This window comes from Salmo salar, chromosome ssa16 (genome assembly GCF_905237065.1).
Source record: "Salmo salar chromosome ssa16, Ssal_v3.1, whole genome shotgun sequence".
Lineage (NCBI taxonomy): Eukaryota > Metazoa > Chordata > Actinopteri > Salmoniformes > Salmonidae > Salmo > Salmo salar.
Genome location: NC_059457.1, coordinates 55,856,886 through 55,876,991, shown reverse-complemented (window position 1 = coordinate 55,876,991; position 20,106 = coordinate 55,856,886). Strand labels below are relative to the sequence as shown.

Sequence of the window (20,106 nt, the reverse complement as noted above, 5' to 3'; positions counted from 1 at the left end):
TCTCCTCACCTGGTTGTCTAGGTGTCAGTAAGGAACTCTCCTCACCTGGTTGTCTAGGTGTCAGTAAGGAACTTTCCTCACCTGGTTGTCTAGGTGTCAGTAAGGAACTCTCCTCACCTGGTTGTCTAGGTCTCAGTAAGGAACTCTCCTCACCTGGTTGTCTAGGTCTCAGTAAGGAACTCTCCTCACCTGGTTGTCTAGGTCTTAGTAAGGAACTCTCCTCACCTGGTTGTCTAGGTCTCCCCTCACCTGGTTGTCTAGGTCTCAGTGAGGAACTCTCCTCACCTGGTTGTCTAGGTCTCCCCTCACCTGGTTGTCTAGGTCTCAGTAAGGAACTCTCCTCACCTGGTTGTCTAGGTCTCAGTAAGGAACTCCCCTCACCTGGTTGTCTAGGTCTCAGTAAGGAACTCTCCTCACCTGGTTGTCTAGGTCTTAGTAAGGAACTCTCCTCACCTGGTTGTCTAGGTCTCCCCTCACCTGGTTGTCTAGGTCTCAGTGAGGACCTCTCCTCACCTGGTTGTCTAGGTCTCCCCTCACCTGGTTGTCTAGGTCTCAGTAAGGAACTCTCCTCACCTGGTTGTCTAGGTCTCAGTAAGGAACTCTCCTCACCTGGTTGTCTAGGTCTCAGTAAGGAACTCTCCTCACCTGGTTGTCTAGGTCTTAGTAAGGAACTCTCCTCACCTGGTTGTCTAGGTCTCCCCTCACCTGGTTGTCTAGGTCTCAGTGAGGACCTCTCCTCACCTGGTTGTCTAGGTCTCCCCTCACCTGGTTGTCTAGGTCTCAGTAAGGAACTCTCCTCACCTGGTTGTCTAGGTCTCAGTAAGGAACTCTCCTCACCTGGTTGTCTAGGTCTCAGTAAGGAACTCTCCTCACCTGGTTGTCTAGGTGTCAGTAAGGAACTCTCCTCACCTGGTTGTCTAGGTGTCAGTAAGGAACTCTCCTCACCTGGTTGTCTAGGTGTCAGTAAGGAACTCTCCTCACCTGGTTGTCTAGGTGTCAGTAAGGAACTTTCCTCACCTGGTTGTCTAGGTGTCAGTAAGGAACTCTCCTCACCTGGTTGTCTAGGTCTCAGTAAGGAACTCTCCTCACCTGGTTGTCTAGGTCTCAGTAAGGAACTCTCCTCACCTGGTTGTCTAGGTCTTAGTAAGGAACTCTCCTCACCTGGTTGTCTAGGTCTCCCCTCACCTGGTTGTCTAGGTCTCAGTGAGGAACTCTCCTCACCTGGTTGTCTAGGTCTCCCCTCACCTGGTTGTCTAGGTCTCAGTAAGGAACTCTCCTCACCTGGTTGTCTAGGTCTCAGTAAGGAACTCCCCTCACCTGGTTGTCTAGGTCTCAGTAAGGAACTCTCCTCACCTGGTTGTCTAGGTCTTAGTAAGGAACTCTCCTCACCTGGTTGTCTAGGTCTCCCCTCACCTGGTTGTCTAGGTCTCAGTGAGGACCTCTCCTCACCTGGTTGTCTAGGTCTCCCCTCACCTGGTTGTCTAGGTCTCAGTAAGGAACTCTCCTCACCTGGTTGTCTAGGTCTCAGTAAGGAACTCTCCTCACCTGGTTGTCTAGGTCTCAGTAAGGAACTCTCCTCACCTGGTTGTCTAGGTCTCAGTAAGGAACTCTCCTCACCTGGTTGTCTAGGTGTCAGTAAGGAACTCTCCTCACCTGGTTGTCTAGGTGTCAGTAAGGAACTCTCCTCACCTGGTTGTCTAGGTGTCAGTAAGGAACTTTCCTCACCTGGTTGTCTAGGTCTCAGTAAGGAACTCTCCTCACCTGGTTGTCTAGGTCTCAGTAAGGAACTCTCCTCACCTGGTTGTCTAGGTCTCAGTAAGGAACTCTCCTCACCTGGTTGTCTAGGTCTTAGTAAGGAACTCTCCTCACCTGGTTGTCTAGGTCTCCCCTCACCTGGTTGTCTAGGTCTCAGTGAGGAACTCTCCTCACCTGGTTGTCTAGGTCTCCCCTCACCTGGTTGTCTAGGTCTCAGTAAGGAACTCTCCTCACCTGGTTGTCTAGGTCTCAGTAAGGAACTCCCCTCACCTGGTCGTCTAGGTCTCAGTAAGGAACTCTCCTCACCTGCTTGTCTAGGTCTCCGTAAGGAACTCTCCTCACCTGGTTGTCTAGGTGTCAGTAAGGAACTCCCCTCACCTGGTTGTCTAGGTGTCAGTAAGGAACTCCCCTCACCTGGTTGTCTAGGTGTCAGTAAGGAACTCTCCTCACCTGGTTGTCTAGGTCTCAGTAAGGAACTCTCCTCACCTGGTTGTCTAGGTCTCAGTAAGGAACTCTCCTCACCTGGTTGTCCAGGTCTCAGTAAGGAACTCCCCTCACCTGGTTGTCTAGGTGTCAGTGAGGAACTCTCCTCACCTGGTTGTCTAGGTGTCAGTAAGGAACTCTCCTCACCTGGTTGTCTAGGTCTCAGTAAGGAACTCTCCTCACCTGGTTGTCTAGGTCTCAGTAAGGAACTCTCCTCACCTGGTTGTCTAGGTCTCAGTAAGGAACTCTCCTCACCTGGTTGTCCAGGTCTCAGTAAGGAACTCCCCTCACCTGGTTGTCTAGGTCTCAGTAAGGACCTCCCGTCACCTGGTTGTCCAGGTGTCAGTAAGGAACTCTCCTCACCTGGTTGTCTAGGTCTCTCCTCACCTGGTTGTCCAGGTCTCAGTAAGGAACTCTCCTCACCTGGTTGTCTAGGTGTCAGTAAGGAACTCTCCTCACCTGGTTGTCTAGGTCTCAGTAAGGAACTCCCCTCACCTGGTTGTCTAGGTCCTAATTGAGAGGAGAAATCAGACACTGCAGTCACTAGAACCTCCATAGAATGAGTTTGACACCTCTGGTCTAATAGAATGAAAGGAAATGGTGGTATGGATAGACATGAATGGAATAAAGTGGAAAATAATGGCGATAGAATACTCAACCCAAACAAAAAAAGTGTATAAACTTTTGAATTAGTTAGGCTTTTCATTCATCCCCAATTTATAATGAAAAGCTCTCCTATTGGACAATACATTTACCCACCAGTACCCTGGGTCAGCTCTCCTATTGGACAATACATTTACCCATCAGTACCCTGGATCAGCTCTCCTATTGGACAATACATTTACCCACCAGTACCCCTGGATCAGCTTTCCTATTGGACAATACATTTACCCATCAGTACCCCTGGATCAGCTCTCCTATTGGACAATACATTTACCCACCAGTACCCTGGATCAGCTCTCCTATTGGACAATACATTTACCCATCAGTACCCTGGATCAGCTCTCCTATTGGACAATACATTTACCCACCAGTACCCCTGGATCAGCTCTCCTATTGGACAATACATTTACCCACCAGTACCCTGGATCAGCTCTCCTATTGGACAATACATTTACCCATCAGTACCCCTGGATCAGCTCTCCTATTGGACAATACATTTACCCACCAGTACCCCTGGATCAGCTCTCCTATTGGACAATACATTTACCCATCAGTACCCTGGATCAGCTCTCCTATTGGACAATACATTTACCCATCAGTACCCTGGATCAGCTCTCCTATTGGACAATACATTTACCCATCAGTACCCTGGATCAGCTCTCCTATTGGACAATACATTTACCCACCAGTACCCCTGGATCAGCTCTCCTATTGGACAATACATTTACCCACCAGTACCCTGGATCAGCTCTCCTATTGAACAATACATTTACCCACCAGTACCCCTGGATCAGCTCTCCTATTGGACAATACATTTACCCACCAGTACCCTGGATCAGCTCTCCTATTGGACAATACATTTACCCACCAGTACCCTGGATCAGCTCTCTCTCTACCACCAGTACCCTGGATCAGCTCCTCTCTCTACCACCAGTACCCTGGATCAGCCCCCTCTCTCTACCACCAGTACCCTGGATCAGCCCCCTCTCTCTACCACCAGTACCCTGGATCAGCCTCCTCTCTACCACCAGTACCCTGGATCAGCCCCCTCTCTCTACCACCAGTACCCTGGATCAGCCCCCTCTCTCTACCACCAGTACCCTGGATCAGCCCCCTCTCTCTACCACCAGTACCCTGGATCAGCCTCCTCTCTACCACCAGTACCCTGGATCAGCCCCCTCTCTCTACCACCAGTACCCTGGATCAGCCCCCTCTCTACCACCAGTACCCTGGATCAGCCCCCCCTCTCTACCACCAGTACCCTGGATCAGCCCCCCTCTCTACCACCAGTACCCTGGATCAGCCCCCCTCTCTACCACCAGTACCCTGGATGAGCCCCCTCTCTCTACCACCAGTACCCTGGATCAGCCCCCTCTCTCTACCACCAGTACACTGGATCAGCCCCCTCTCTCTACCACCAGTACACTGGATGAGCCCCCTCTCTCTACCACCAGTACCCTGGATCAGCCTCATCTCTCTACCACCAGTACCCTGGATCAGCCCCCTCTCTCTACCACCAGTACCCTGGATCAGCCCCCTCTCTCTACCACCAGTACCCTGGATCAGCCCCCTCTCTCTACCACCAGTACCCTGGATCAGCCCCCTCTCTCTACCACCAGTATCCTGGATCAGCCCCCTCTCTCTACCACCAGTACCCTGGATCAGCCCCCTCTCTCTACCACCAGTACCCTGGATCAGCCCCCTCTCTCTACCACCAGTACCCTGGATCAGCCCCCCTCTCTACCACCAGTACCCTGGATCAGCCCCTTCTCTTTACCACCAGTACCCTGGATCAGCCCCCTCTCTCTACCACCAGTACCCTGGATCAGCTCCCTCTCTACCACCAGTACCCTGGATCAGCCCCCTCTCTCTACCACCAGTACCCTGGATCAGCCTCCTCTCTCTACCACCAGTACCCTGGATCAGCCCCCTCTCTACCACCAGTACCCTGGATCAGCCTCCTCTCTCTACCACCAGTACCCTGGATCAGCCTCCTCTCTACCACCAGTACCCTGGATCAGCCTCCTCTCTCTACCACCAGTACCCTGGATCAGCCCCCTCTCTCTACCACCAGTACCCTGGATCAGCCCCCTCTCTCTACCACCAGTACCCTGGATCAGCCCCCCCTCTCTACCACCAGTACCCTGGATCAGCCCCCCCTCTCTACCACCAGTACCCTGGATCAGCCCCCCTCTCTACCACCAGTACCCTGGATCAGCCCCCTCTCTACCACCAGTACCCTGGATCAGCCCCCTCTCTCTACCACCAGTACCCTGGATCAGCCCCCTCTCTCTACCACCAGTACCCTGGATCAGCCCCCTCTCTACCACCAGTACCCTGGATGAGCCCCCTCTCTCTACCACCAGTACACTGGATCAGCCCCCTCTCTCTACCACCAGTACCCTGGATCAGCCCCCTCTCTCTACCACCAGTACACTGGATGAGCCCCCTCTCTCTACCACCAGTACCCTGGATCAGCCTCATCTCTCTACCACCAGTACCCTGGATCAGCCCCCTCTCTCTACCACCAGTACCCTGGATCAGCCCCCTCTCTCTACCACCAGTACCCTGGATCAGCCCCCTCTCTCTACCACCAGTACCCTGGATCAGCCCCCTCTCTCTACCACCAGTATCCTGGATCAGCCCCCTCTCTCTACCACCAGTACCCTGGATCAGCCCCCTCTCTCTACCACCAGTACCCTGGATCAGCCCCCTCTCTCTACCACCAGTACCCTGGATCAGCCCCCCCTCTCTACCACCAGTACCCTGGATCAGCCCCTTCTCTTTACCACCAGTACCCTGGATCAGCCCCCTCTCTCTACCACCAGTACCCTGGATCAGCTCCCTCTCTACCACCAGTACCCTGGATCAGCCCCCTCTCTCTACCACCAGTACCCTGGATCAGCCTCCTCTCTCTACCACCAGTACCCTGGATCAGCCCCCTCTCTACCACCAGTACCCTGGATCAGCCCCCTCTCTCTACCACCAGTACCCTGGATCAGCCCCCTCTCTCTACCACCAGTACCCTGGATCAGCCCCCTCTCTCTACCACCAGTACCCTGGATCAGCCCCCTCTCTCTACCACCAGTACCCTGGATCAGCCCCCTCTCTCTACCACCAGTACCCTGGATCAGCCCCTCTCTCTACCACCAGTACCCTGGATCAGCCCCCTCTCTACCACCAGTACCCTGGATCAGCCCCCTCTCTACCACCAGTACCCTGGATCAGCCCCCTCTCTACCACCAGTACCCTGGATCAGCCCCCCCTCTCTACCACCATTATACTGTCTGACTAAAATCACTACACTGGCCCCTGCTGGAGTCTAAATTGTAAAATAACTAATGGATTCCTAGCGTCGGCTCTCAAATCAAATCATATTTATCACATGCACCAAAGAAAAATATAAATGTAACATGCAACAATTTCAAAGATTTTACTGAGTTACAGTTCATATAAGAAAATCAGTCAATTGAAATAAATTCATTAGGCCCTAATCTATGGAGTTCACATGACTGGGAATACAGATATGGATCTGTTGGTCACAGATACCTTAATTAAAAAGGTAGGGGTGTGGATCAGAAGCAGTCAGTATCTGGTGTGACCACCATTTGCCTCATGCAGCGCGACACACCAAATCAAATCTATTTATATAGCCCTTCTTACATCAGCTGATGTCTCAAAGTGCTGTACAGAAACCCAGCCTAAAACCCCCAAACAGCAAGTAATGCAGGTGTAGAAGCACGGTGGCTAGGAAAAACTCCCTAGAAAGGCCAGAACCTAGGAAGAAACCTACAGAGGAACCAGGCTATGAGGGGTGGCTAGGAAAAACTCCCTAGAAAGGCCAGAACCTAGGAAGAAACCTAGAGAGGAACCAGGCTCTGAGGGGTGGCCAGTCCTCTTCTGGCTGTGCCGGGTGGAGATTATAACAGAACATGGCCAAGATGTTCAAATCATCTCCTTCACATAGCAGTGATCAGGCTGTTGATTGTGGCCTGTGGAATGTTCCACTCTTCAATGGCTGTGTGAAGTTGCTGGAACCCGCGGCCCCTCTGTTCTGACCTCATCCAAGGAGTAGAATGTGAGGAGAGAGGAATCAAGGAGTAGAATGTGAGGAGAGAGAACGCAAGGAATCAAGGAGTAGAATGTGAGGAGAGAGGACGCAAGGAATCAAGGAGTAGAATGTGAGGAGAGAGGACACAAGGATTCAAGGAGTAGAATGTGAGGAGAGAGGACGCAAGGAATCAAGGAGTAGAATGTGAGGAGAGAGGAATCAAGGAATCAAGGAGTAGAATGTGAGGAGAGAGGAATCAAGGAATCAAGGAGTAGAATGTGAGGAGAGAGGAATCAAGGAATCAAGGAGTAGAATGTGAGGAGAGAGGAATCAAGGAATCAAGGAGTAGAATGTGAGGAGAGAGGAATCAAGGAGTAGAATGTGAGGAGAGAGGACGCAAGGAATCAAGGAGTAGAATGTGAGGAGAGAGGACGCAAGGAATCAAGGAGTAGAATGTGAGGAGAGAGGAATCAAGGAGTAGAATGTGAGGAGAGAGGACGCAAGGAATCAAGGAGTAGAATGTGAGGAGAGAGGACGCAAGGAATCAAGGAGTAGAATGTGAGGAGAGAGGAATCAAGGAATCAAGGAGTAGAATGTGAGGAGAGAGGAATCAAGGACGCAAGGAGTAGAATGTGAGGAGAGAGGAATCAAGGAGTAGAATGTGAGGAGAGAGGAATCAAGGAGTAGAATGTGAGGAGAGAGGAATCAAGGAGTAGAATGTGAGGAGAGAGGAATCAAGGAGTAGAATGTGAGGAGAGAGGAATCAAGGAGTAGAATGTGAGGAGAGAGGAATCAAGGAGTAGAATGTGAGGAGAGAGGACGCAAGGAATCAAGGAGTAGAATGTGAGGAGAGAGGAATCAAGGACGCAAGGAGTAGAATGTGTGGAGAGAGGAATCAAGGACGCAAGGAGTAGAATGTGAGGAGAGAGGAATCAAGGAATAGAATGTGAGGAGAGAGGAATCAAGGAATAGAATGTGAGGAGAGAGGATGCAAGGAATCAAGGAGTAGAATGTGAGGAGAGAGGAATCAAGGAGTAGAATGTGAGGAGAGAGGAATCAAGGAATATCTGCTGAACCTAATGGTTCATAACTACACTGGTACTACTAACACAAATCAGAATATCGGATTCGCTGAGGAAAAGCCCAAGTCTTCAGAGAGCACCGTGGCTCGTCCCTCCTAGCAGTAGATATTACTACAATAGAGAATTGTACTACTACCCCAAATCCACCTTCTCATCTCAGACATGTTTAGAGGACAAGAATGACGGACCGTAAACCCGCCGGGCCAGACGGACCGTAAACCCGCCGGGCCAGACGGACCGTAAACCCGCCCGGCCCAGACGGACCATAAACCCGCCGGCCCAGACGGACCGTAAAACCCAAAAACCCATCGGCCCAGACGGACCGTAAAACCCATCGGCCCAGACGGACCGTAAACCCGCCGGCCCAGACGGACCGTAAAACCCGCCGGCCCAGACGGACCGTAAAAACCCGCCGGGCCCAGACGGACCGTAAAAACCCGCCGGGCCAGACGGACCGTAAAACCGCCGGCCCAGACGGACCATAAACCCGCCCGGCCCAGACGGACCGTAAAAACCCGCCGGCCCCAGACGGACTGTAAAAACCCGCCGGCCCAGACGGACCGTAAAAACCCGCCGGCCCAGACGGACCGTAAAACCCATCGGCACAGAGGCTGCGTTCAAAATGGCACCTGATTCGCTATAGTGCACTACTGCTGATCAGGGCCCATAGGACTGGTAAAAAGTAGTGCCCTACATAGGGAATAGATTGCATCCAGGTCCTTAAATGGCAACAGGAACCATGTCTTGTTTATCCCAACCGTCAGACACCAGTTTAACTAATTAGATGGTTCCCCATCACACACATTATCTTGTTTGGTGGAGGAATGCAGCTCTGGTGGCAGAGTAGATCAGGCTGTAGGGAGGAGGAAGAGGAGGAAGAAGAGACAGACATTATCTTGTTTGGTGGAGGAATGCAGCTCTGGTGGCAGAGTAGATCAGGCTGTAGGGAGGAGGAAGAGGAGGAAGAAGAGACAGACATTATCTTGTTTGGTGGAGGAATGCAGCTCTGGTGGCAGAGTAGATCAGGCTGTAGGGAGGAGGAAGAGGAGGAAGAGGAGGAAGAAGAGGAAGAGAGACACAGACATTATCTTGTTTGGTGGAGGAATGCAGCTCTGGTGGCAGAGTAGATCAGGCTGTAGGGAGGAGGAAGAGGAGGAAGAAGAGGAAGAAGAGGAAGAGAGACACAGACATTATCTTGTTTGGTGGAGGAATGCAGCTCTGGTGGCAGAGTAGATCAGGATGTAGGGAGGAGGAAGAGGAGGAAGAAGGGGAAGAGACACAGACATATGACCATGTCCCATTATACCAGAACCCTCCCTGAAGCTATAAACACAGAACCAAGCTGGACTTGGCACCCCCACCTACTACACCCCGACCTACTACACCCCACCCACTTAACCCCCACCTACTATACCCCCACCCACTATACCCCCACCTACTACACCCCACCCACTATAACCCCCACCTACTACACCCCCACCTACTACACCCCGACCTACTACACCCCACCCACTTAACCCCCACCTACTATACCCCCACCCACTATACCCCCACCTACTACACCCCACCCACTATAACCCCCACCTACTACACCCCCACCTACTACACCCCCACCTACTACACCCCACCCACTATAACCCCCACCTACTATACCCCCACCTACAACACCCCCACCCAATCCAACAAAACTACTACACCCCACCTACTATACCCCCACCCACTATACCCCCCACCTACAACACCCCCACCCACTATAACCCCCACCCACTACACCCCCACCCACTATAACCCCACCTACTATACCCCCACCTACTACACCCCCACCCAACACACCCCCACCCACTACACCCCACCTACTATACCCCCCACCCAATACACCCCCACCCACTACACCCCCACCCAATACACCCCCACCTACTATACCCCCACCCACTATAACCCCACCTACTATACCCCCACCTACTATACCCCCACCCAATACACCCCCACCTAATACACCCCCCCACTACAACCCCCACCCCCACCCACTCTAACCACCACCTAGTACACCCCCACCCACCTAATACACCCCCACCCACCCAATACACCCCCACCTACTACACCCCCACCTACTACACCCCCACCTACTACACCCCCACCTACTACACCCCCACCTAATACACCCCCACCTACTATACCCCCACCCAGTACACCCCCACCCACCCAATACACCCCCACCTAATACACCCCCACCTACTATAACCCCACCCAATACACCCCCCACCCACCTAGTACACCCCCCACCCACCCAATACACCCCCACCACCCAATACACCCCCACCTAGTACACCCCCACCCACCTACTACACCCCCACCTACTACACCCCCACCTACTACACCCCCAACACAAAGACAGTTTTAATCTCACCTGTACCAACATTGTGATCCTATCACTAATTTGATGATTGCTAACTTGTACGTGACCAGCTTGGATACCGCGAGACGTTACCGGATACCACAAGACGTTACCGGATACCACAAGACGTTACCGGATACCACAAGACGTTACCGGATACATTAAGACGTTACCGGATACATTAAGACGTTACCGGATACATTAAGACGTTACCGGATACCACAAGACGTTACCGGATACCACAAGACGTTACCGGATACCACAAGACGTTACCGGATACCACGAGACGTTACCGGATACATTAAGACGTTACCGGATACATTAAGACGTTACCGGACACCGCGAGACGTTACCGGACACTACAAGACGTTACCGGATACATTAAGACGTTACCGGATACCACAAGACGTTACCGGATACCACAAGACGTTACCGGATACCACAAGACGTTACCGGATACCACAAGACGTTACCGGATACTACAAGACGTTACCGGATACTACGAGACGTTACCGGATACTACGAGACGTTACCGGATACTACGAGACGTTACCGGATACTACGAGACGTTACCGGATACATTAAGACGTTACCGGATACATTAAGACGTTACTGGATACATTAAGACGTTACCGGATACATTAAGACGTTACCGGATACCGCCCGGATACCGCGAGACGTTACCGGATACCGCCCGGATACCGCGAGACGTTACCGGACACTACGAGACGTTACCGGACACTACGAGACGTTACCGGATACTACAAGACGTTACCGGATACTACGAGACGTTACCGGATACTACAAGACGTTACCGGATACTACAAGACGTTACCGGATAGCTTGCTGTTATTTTCTGTGTGTAAATGGGAAGGACCTTACTGTTTCTTTCTCTCTGTGTGTGTGTGTGTCTTACTGGTGACAGCACTGGCGTTGTTGGGTGTGTCAGCTCTCAGGTACTGGGTGGTCTGGGTGGACGGCTGGGACAGGCCCTGGGAACTGCCACTGTCTGAAACACTGGGAGAGAGGAAGGGAGAGAGACATGAGAACAGAAAGCAAGGAAGGAGGGGATAGAGGGAGGAAGACAGCAACACTTGCCACTTCACAAACATCATTATAAAAAGGTAACACCCGCTCTGCTCCTATTGGCCACCTAAACACCCGCTCTGCTCCTATTGGCCACCTGAACACCCGCTCTGCTCCTATTGGCCACCCGAACACCCGCTCTGCTCCTATTGGCCACCTAAACACCCGCTCTGCTCCTATTGGCCACCTAAACACCCGCTCTGCTCCTATTGGCCACCTAAACACCCGCTCTGCTCCTATTGGCCACCTAAACACCCGCTCTGCTCCTATTGGCCACCTAAACACCCGCTCTGCTCCTATTGGCCACCTAAACACCCGCTCTGCTCCTATTGGCCACCTAAACACCCGCTCTGCTCCTATTGGCCACCTAAACACCCGCTCTGCTCCTATTGGCCACCTAAACACCCGCTCTGCTCCTATTGGCCACCTAAACACCCGCTCTGCTCCTATTGGCCACCTAAACACCCGCTCTGCTCCCATTGGCCACTATTGGCCACCTACACACCTGCTCTGCTCCTATTGGCCACCTAAACACTGTCTCTGCTCCTATTGGCCACCTAAACACCTGCTCTGCTCCTATTGAACACCGTCTCTGCTCCGATTGACATCGCCCTGGAGTAACCCTGTTCTGTCTAGACCATAGACTTAGTCAGACAACACATTGTTGTATTACAACATCAAATCCCAGGCAAGGCCATTGAGGCCATCTCCAGTTTGAATTAAGTTCATTTTCTTCTTCTTTAATGTGTTTGAGAAAGAAAAAAAAGTGTAAAAGCTAATATTGTTGATTTAGCGACACCTGCAGTCCTGAACCAAACCTTGGTGTCATTCATTGTGTCCACTAGATGAAAATAATAGCTTAAAAGACATTTTATAAACCAGAGCAACCAATTAGAAGAAGACGATGCTCTGATCGGTCTCTGTTCGCTCCCTACCCAACTGAGTCATTTAACATGGTGGAGGTCCTCTATGGTCATACGGAAACAGGCCCCATCCTGAGATAAGTCCTCGAACTCAAGAGGTTGACAAACTTTTCCACTCAGGCCTCCCGTCCGCGAAAGCGCTCCTTAACCCAAGTCTAATACATAAACTTACTGAGATGGGAAATGGACAAGATAGTTGACAGCTTTTTAATATATTTTGAAGCTATACTTATGTTCCTGTTATAAACAGTCATTCAGCCTTACCATAATTTCCGGACTATTGAGCGCACCTCAATAAGCCGCACCCACTGATTTTTTTTTAGTTTTATATTTTGAACATAAATAAGCCGCACATGTCTATAAGCCGCAGGTGCCTACCGGTACATTGAAACAAATGAACTTTACACAGGCTTTAATGAAACACGGCTTGTAACAAAAATAAATAGGCTTTAACGAAACACGGCTTGTAACAAAAATAAAAAAATAGCAGTAAGCTTTAGTTGTCTTTTTGCACCGAGTCAATTCCTCACGCTGCTGTTTCCAACGTCTTATCATCACCTCATTAAGACCAAGCTCCCGTGCAGCAGCTCTATTTCCTTTTCCAACAGCCAGATCAATCGCCTTCAACTTGAAAGCTGCATCATATGCATTTCTCCGTGTCTTTGCCATGATGAGGGTGACAAAACAAACAAAAAAGTTGTTTGACCTTAAACCGTTCGGCAATTTCATTGGTCTAATGAAAGCTTCATGCCGGCAAAAAACTGAGCACGTCACAGAATGTGTTTTTTTTTTGAAAAAAAATTTGAAAGCGGGAAAAATCCATATATTAGCCGCGTCATTGTTTAAGCCGAGACGTTCAAATCCTGGGAAAAAAGTTGCGGCTTATAGTCCGGAATTTACGGTATATGTTGGGTTCTGACAGGGTCAAACAGCTGTGCCGTGCTGCTGAGACATTTAGAAGTTCTACTATTTAAAGGCTCAATCTGTAATTGCTTCATATATATTTTTTTACTTTTCAATGATTTAAACACACCACCTATTCTTGAAGAATATAATACATGCCTCATGAGTTTAGTCCATTTGTCATACCCCATCAGAACCCCATTAAATACCCCATCAGAACCCCATTAAATACCCCATCAGAAACCCATTAAATACCCCATCAGAACCCCATTAAATACCCCATCAGAACCTCATCAATACCCCGTCAGAACCCCATCAGAACCCCACATATAAGCATGTTTAACTCAATTGTTTGTAAACAGTGTAGTGTTAAACAAACACTGTTTAATCTCTGAAAACGGTTAACATTTTCATTTTGTATCCAGAGATCTAATCGCTGAATTTGATAGTGGTTACATTACTCGACCCCCAATTCACCAGCTTTTTACCAAAACAGTGGAGGGGTGTTGGCTTTGTTGTTGTTTGAACTGCAGACTGTCCCTTTAAGAATCAATGGGAAACATTAGGAACATTGAACAGATTCCCAGATGGCAGATTGCATGTGTGTCTTTACATGAAAAAACATGTTTACATTACCAAGTACATTAACGGGGTAAACCTACTCTACAAGTATGTATTAGGCTGTTGAATCCTAAAATCAACCCATCTGATGTGAGTACATCTGTTGTTGAAGTACAGCAGATCAGTAAAGGTACAGTACTGTAGCAGTAGTGAAGCTCCTGATGTTGACATCCCTTATTAGTGAAGAGGACAAATTAGATTTAGATTTTTCAGTATTTTCCCGGCTTCATAAAAAAACAATAAACGTAATATTTCACTTTAAACATAGTTGTTTGTACTGATTTCCAGGGTTTCCCCCAGATGGTCTGATAACAGCACAAGTCCTTCGGACAAACATTATTACTGTTCATTATTACCTCAGAGAAATGACGGAGAGCACTGTGTTAAAACAACATGGACGTTAACGGCAGAATAAAGCGGTTGGTTTTCAAAACGTTACAGCTCTTTAGTAGTTTAAGTTGCAGACACTGGACCAACCAGAGATGAACTGCTCCTGTCGTCTTCCAGTCAACAACGCTCATGAAACTACCTATAAAAACTTCATTCATACTGGATGCAGACACATACAAAAATGGTATCCACGACGGTATTCCGTTACAGCGAGTGATTTTCATAAAAAGCTTAATTTTTCATAGAAAAAAAAAAAATGTAACAGCTGTATTGTAATAGGTACCTCTAGGAAGTCACAGCCCCCAGTTTGAGAACCTCCTGATCTAATTCTCTCTATGGTCGGGACCTACTGTCCTTCATACAGACAGAGAAGCTGCTGTTCAAGACACTGTTTCACTAGTAAATCCTGTTCAGCATCGTCCTACTTAGAACAACACAAGAGTTTGTCTGTTCACTGCAAACATCTCACCCACGAGTCTGATCAAATCTAACCAACTCTAATAAAACAGCATTGAAACAACTCGATTTATCTCAAATATTACATTAGATAGATTCCTGGCTGGCTGTGTGAGCATGTGAGACACTTAGTTCTGCTGTGTGAGAGAGAGCGGAGAGAGAGAGAGAGAGAGAGAGAGGAGGTAGAGAGAGAGAGAGGAGGTAGAGAGAGAGAGAGGAAGAGAGAGAGGTAGAGAGAGAGAGGTAGAGAGAGAGAGGTAGAGAGAGAGAGGTAGAGAGAGAGAGGTAGAGAGAGAGAGCGAGAGAGAGAGCGAGAGAGAGGAGGTAGAGAGAGAGAGGAGGTAGAGAGAGAGAGGAGGTAGAGAGAGAGAGAGAGGAGGTAGAGAGAGAGAGAGAGAGAGAGGAGGTAGAGAGAGAGAGAGAGAGAGAGAGAGAGAGGAGGTAGAGAGAGGAGGTAGAGAGAGAGAGAGGAGGTAGAGAGAGAGAGAGAGAGAGAGGAGGTAGAGAGAGAGAGAGAGAGAGGAGGTAGAGAGAGAGAGAGGAGAGAGAGAGAGTGGAGAGAGAGAGAGAGAGAGGAGAGAGAGAGAGTGGAGAGAGAGAGAGGAGAGAGAGAGAGAGAGAGAGAGAGTGGAGAGAGAGAGAGAGAGTGGAGAGAGAGAGAGGTGGAGAGAGAGAGAGAGTGGAGAGAGAGAGAGTGGAGAGAGAGAGAGAGAGTGGAGAGAGAGAGAGAGGAGAGAGAGAGAGAGAGTGGAGAGAGAGAGAGAGAGAGAGAGAGAGAGAGAGAGAGAGAGAGAGAGAGAGAGAGAGAGAGAGAGAGAGAGTGGAGAGAGAGAGAGAGAGGAGAGAGAGAGAGAGAGTGGAGAGAGAGTGGAGAGAGAGAGAGTGGAGAGAGAGAGAGTGGAGAGAGAGAGAGAGAGAGAGAGAGCGAGAGAGAGAGAGAGCGAGAGAGAGAGAGAGCGAGAGAGAGAGAGAGAGAGAGAGAGAGAGAGAGAGAGAGAGAGTGGAGAGAGAGAGAGAGTGGAGAGAGAGAGAGAGTGGAGAGAGAGAGAGAGAGAGAGAGAGAGAGAGAGTGGAGAGAGAGAGAGAGAGAGAGAGAGAGAGAGAGAGAGTGGAGAGAGAGAGAGTGGAGAGAGAGAGAGTGGAGAGAGGAGAGAGAGAGAGTGGAGAGAGAGAGAGAGTGGAGAGAGAGAGAGGTGGAGAGAGAGAGAGAGAGGAGAGAGAGAGAGTGTAGAGAGAGATGGAGAGAGTGGAGAGAGAGAGAGAGAGAGAGAGAGAGAGAGAGAGTGGAGAGAGGAGAGAGAGCGAGTGGAGAGAGGAGAGAGAGCGAGTGGAGAGAGGAGAGAGAGCGAGTGGAGAGAGGAGAGAGAGCGAGTGGAGAGAGAGAGAGAGTAGAGAGAGAGAGTAGAGAGAGAGTAGAGAGAGAGTGGAGAGAGAGAGAGAGAGTGGAGAGAGAGAGAGAGGAGAGAGAGAGAGAGAGTGGAGAGAGAGAGTGGAGAGAGAGGAGAGAGAGAGAGAGAGTGGAGAGAGAGAGAGAGGAGAGAGAGAGAGAGAGAGAGAGAGAGAGAGAGAGAGAGAGAGAGAGAGAGAGAGTGGAGAGAGAGTGGAGAGAGAGAGAGAGAGAGAGAGAGTGGAGAGAGAGATAGTGGAGAGAGAGATAGTGGAGAGAGTGAGAGAGAGAGTGGAGAGAGAGAGAGAGAGAGAGTGGAGATAGAGAGAGAGAGTGGAGACAGAGATTATTTTCAACAACGACCTGAGACTGACTGACAAGGGGCTGATATGAATCTACCAAGATGAAATCGGTGGCAGAAAATATGAAGTAGAACCTGAAAGAAAATACAGTGTAGTATTAACCCAATAATCTAAAGTCCTAACACCATCCCTACGGTGTTGGGATGTTTCTCTCAAGAGTACTAGGACAACTGGTCTAGGATCAAGTCCCCGTTCTGATCCAAAAGATCAAACTAATCCTACATCAGCACTCCTGTTCTGATAACCAAACTAACACAGCGGTCTAGTCTACAGATGCCTGGAGGGGACAGTTTATTTATTAGCTTCATAAACATTGAGCAGGTTTTAACTCGCTCTCTTTGGAAAATATTAAAAGCCGAGCTGTTCTGGCTCACGAGGTACTGGGTATGAACAACACTAGGGCTGGCATAATTAGAGTATAACGATGGTTATGGATGAAGACGGTCATGAAAATAAGTCATAAACGTAAAACAAATTGAAATAAATGAATATAAGTGTGTATGAATAGGAACAGCTGACTGAATACGGGCCTGCAGGGCGTATCATGTGGTTCAGTCGGTGTCTGCTGGAACATGGACTCTACAGTAACACAAACCTTTGCTGCTCCTTACTGAAACAAGACCTCCCTGCAGCAGCAGCACATTCAGGAAGGAATTTGTACTTTAAAAAAAAATGTTCTACTTTCCTCGTTCCTTATGTGCTGCTGCACACTTCTGTGAAATCAAACTGTCCACTTAGGAAGCAACACTGATTGACAATAAATTTCACATGCTGTTGTGCAAATGGAATAGACAACAGGTGGAAATTATAGGCAATAAGCAAGACACCCCCAATAAAGGAGTGGTTCTGCAGGTGGTGACCACAGACCACTTCTCAGTTCCTATGCTTCCTGGCTGATGTTTTGGTCACTTTTGAATGCTGGCGGTGCTTTCACTCTAGTGGTAGCATGAGACGGAGTCTACAACCCACACAAGTGGCTCAGGTAGTGCAGCTCATCCAGGATGGCACATCAATGCGTGCTGTGGCAAGAAGGTTTGCTGTGTCTGTCAGCGTAGTGTCCAGAGCATGGAGGCGCTACCAGGAGACAGGTCAGTACATCAGGAGACGTGGAGGAGGCCGTAGGAGGGCAACAACCCAGCAGCAGGACCGCTACCTCCGCCTTTGTGCAAGGAGGAACAGGAGGAGCACTGCCAGAGCCCTGCAAAATTACCTCCAGCAGGCCACAAATGTGCATGTGTCTGCTCAAACGGTCAGAAACAGACTCCATGAGGGTGGTATGAGGGCCCGACGTCCACAGGAGGGGGTTGTGCTTACAGCCCAACACCGTGCAGGACGTTTGGCATTTGCCAGAGAACACCAAGATTGGCAAATTCGCCACTGGCGCCCTGTGCTCTTCACAGATGAAAGCAGGTTCACACTGAGCACGTGACAGAGTCTGGAGATGCCGTGGAGAACGTTCTGCTGCCTGCAACATCCTCCAGCATGACCGGTTTGGCGGTGGGTCAGTCATGGTGTGGGGTGGCATTTCTTTGGGGGGCCGCACAGCCCTCCATGTGCTCGCCAGAGGTAGCCTGACTGCCATTAGGTACCGAGATGAGATCCTCAGACCCCTTGTGAGACCATATGCTGGTGCGGTTGGCCCTGGGTTCCTCCTAATGCAAGACAATGCTAGACCTCATGTGGCTGGAGTGTGTCAGCAGTTCCTGCAAGAGGAAGGCATTGATGCTATGGACTGGCCCGCCCGTTCCCCAGACCTGAATCCAATTGAGCACATCTGGGACATCATGTCTCGCTCCATCCACCAACGCCACGTTGCACCACAGACTGTCCAGGAGTTGGCGGATGCTTTAGTCCAGGTCTGGGAGGAGATCCCTCAGGAGACCATCCGCCACCTCATCAGGAGCATGCCCAGGTGTTGTAGGGAGGTCATACAGGCACGTGGAGGCTACACACACTACTGAGCCTCATTTTGACTTGTTTTAAGGACATTACATCAAAGTTGGATCAGCCTGTAGTGTTGTTTTCCACTTTAATTTTGAGTGTGACTCCAAATCCAGACCTCCATGGGTTGATAAATTGGATTTCCATTGATAATTTTTGTGTGATTTTGTTGTCAGCACATTCAACTATGTAAAGAAAAAAGTATTTAATAAGATTATTTCTTTCATTCAGATCTAGGATGTGTTGTTTAAGTGTTCCCTTTATTTTTTTGAGCAGTATATATATATATATTGACAGAACATGCAACTTCCTGTAATGAAGCAGCCCAATAAAACAGCATTTTTAAACATTTGCTAAAAGGCGGGAAAACACCATTCTAAACAGCTCTCCTGTTGCGATCGGTATCGTGTGACAGATCTCCGTTACTTAGGGGGATTCTAACGATATAACTACTGTGTGTGTGTGTGTGTGTGTGTGTGTGTGTGTGTGTGTGTGTGTGTGTGTGTGTGTGTACTTTCGTAACAAAATGTGGAAAAAGTCAAGTGGTCTGAATACTTTCCGAATATGTGTGTGTGTGTGTGTGTGTCTGTGTGTGTGTGTGTACACACACAGTGCATTCGGAAAGTATTCAGACCACTTGACTTTTTCCACATTTTGTTACGTTACAGTCTTATTCTAAAACGGATTAAATAATTTTTTCCCCCCTCATCAGTCTACACACAACACCCCATAATGACAAAGCAAAAACAGGTTTCTAGACATTTTTACTAATTTATAAAAAATGAAAAGGTGAAATTACATTTACATAAGTATTCAGACCCTTTAATCAGTACTTTGTTGAAGCACCGTTGGCAGTGATTACAGCCTTGAGTCTTCTTGGGTATGACGCTACAAGCTTGACCCAAAAGTCAAGGGGTCTGAATACTTTCCGAATACCCCATTTATTTATTTATAAAGGTTTTTCCTCATTGAGATAACATCTCTTTTCCAAGAGAGACCTGTTAAATGTGTGATGTATGTGTGTGTGATATATATATATTCATTCAGAACCCCAGTACCTGTCGTCCAGCTCTACTCTCTTCATGCTGTGTAGATGCATAACAGCCAGAACAATGGCTACCAGGAAGATGACAGCGCAGCACACCCCGACACTGATATAGAACACCCTGGTGGACGTGGTGGGGATGGATACTCCATCTGGATGAGGGGACATGTCACAGACCAAATCACTTATTGAAAATATAGTAGAGAGGGAGAGCAGAGAGGGAGAGCGGAGAGGGAGAGCAGAGGAGGAGAGCAGGGAGGGAGAGCGGAGAGGGAGAGCGGAGAGGGAGAGCGGAGGGGGAGAGCGGAGAGGGAGAGCAGAGGGGGAGAGCGGAGGGGGAGAGCGGAGGGGGAGAGCGGAGGGGGAGAGCAGAGGGGGAGAGCAGAGGGGGAGAGCAGAGGGGGAGAGCAGAGGGGGAGAGCAGAGGGGGAGAGCAGGGAGGGAGAGCAGGGAGGGAGAGCAGAGGGGGAGAGCAGAGAGGGAGATATGACAGACAAGCAGACTCCATCCATTAATGGAGTCCTGAAATACCAGAGGCTTTGATCCAGGCTCTGTCTTTCTGA

The 20,106-nt window shown here is 49.5% G+C and overlaps 1 protein-coding gene across 2 annotated transcripts in view; it reads right to left on the bottom strand.

The window, feature by feature from the left end:
• The window catches only part of LOC106574121 (tyrosine-protein kinase RYK), a 265,151-nt gene that overhangs the window by 60,751 nt on the left and 184,294 nt on the right, over positions 1-20,106 (bottom strand). For both annotated transcript variants that reach the window (XM_014149734.2, XM_014149735.2), the window contains exons 6-7: positions 19,557-19,695; positions 11,346-11,446 (exon numbers count right to left, since the gene is read on the bottom strand). In XM_014149734.2, the coding sequence (XP_014005209.1) occupies positions 11,346-11,446; positions 19,557-19,695 (240 nt within the window). The remainder of the gene's footprint in view (positions 1-11,345; positions 11,447-19,556; positions 19,696-20,106) is intronic.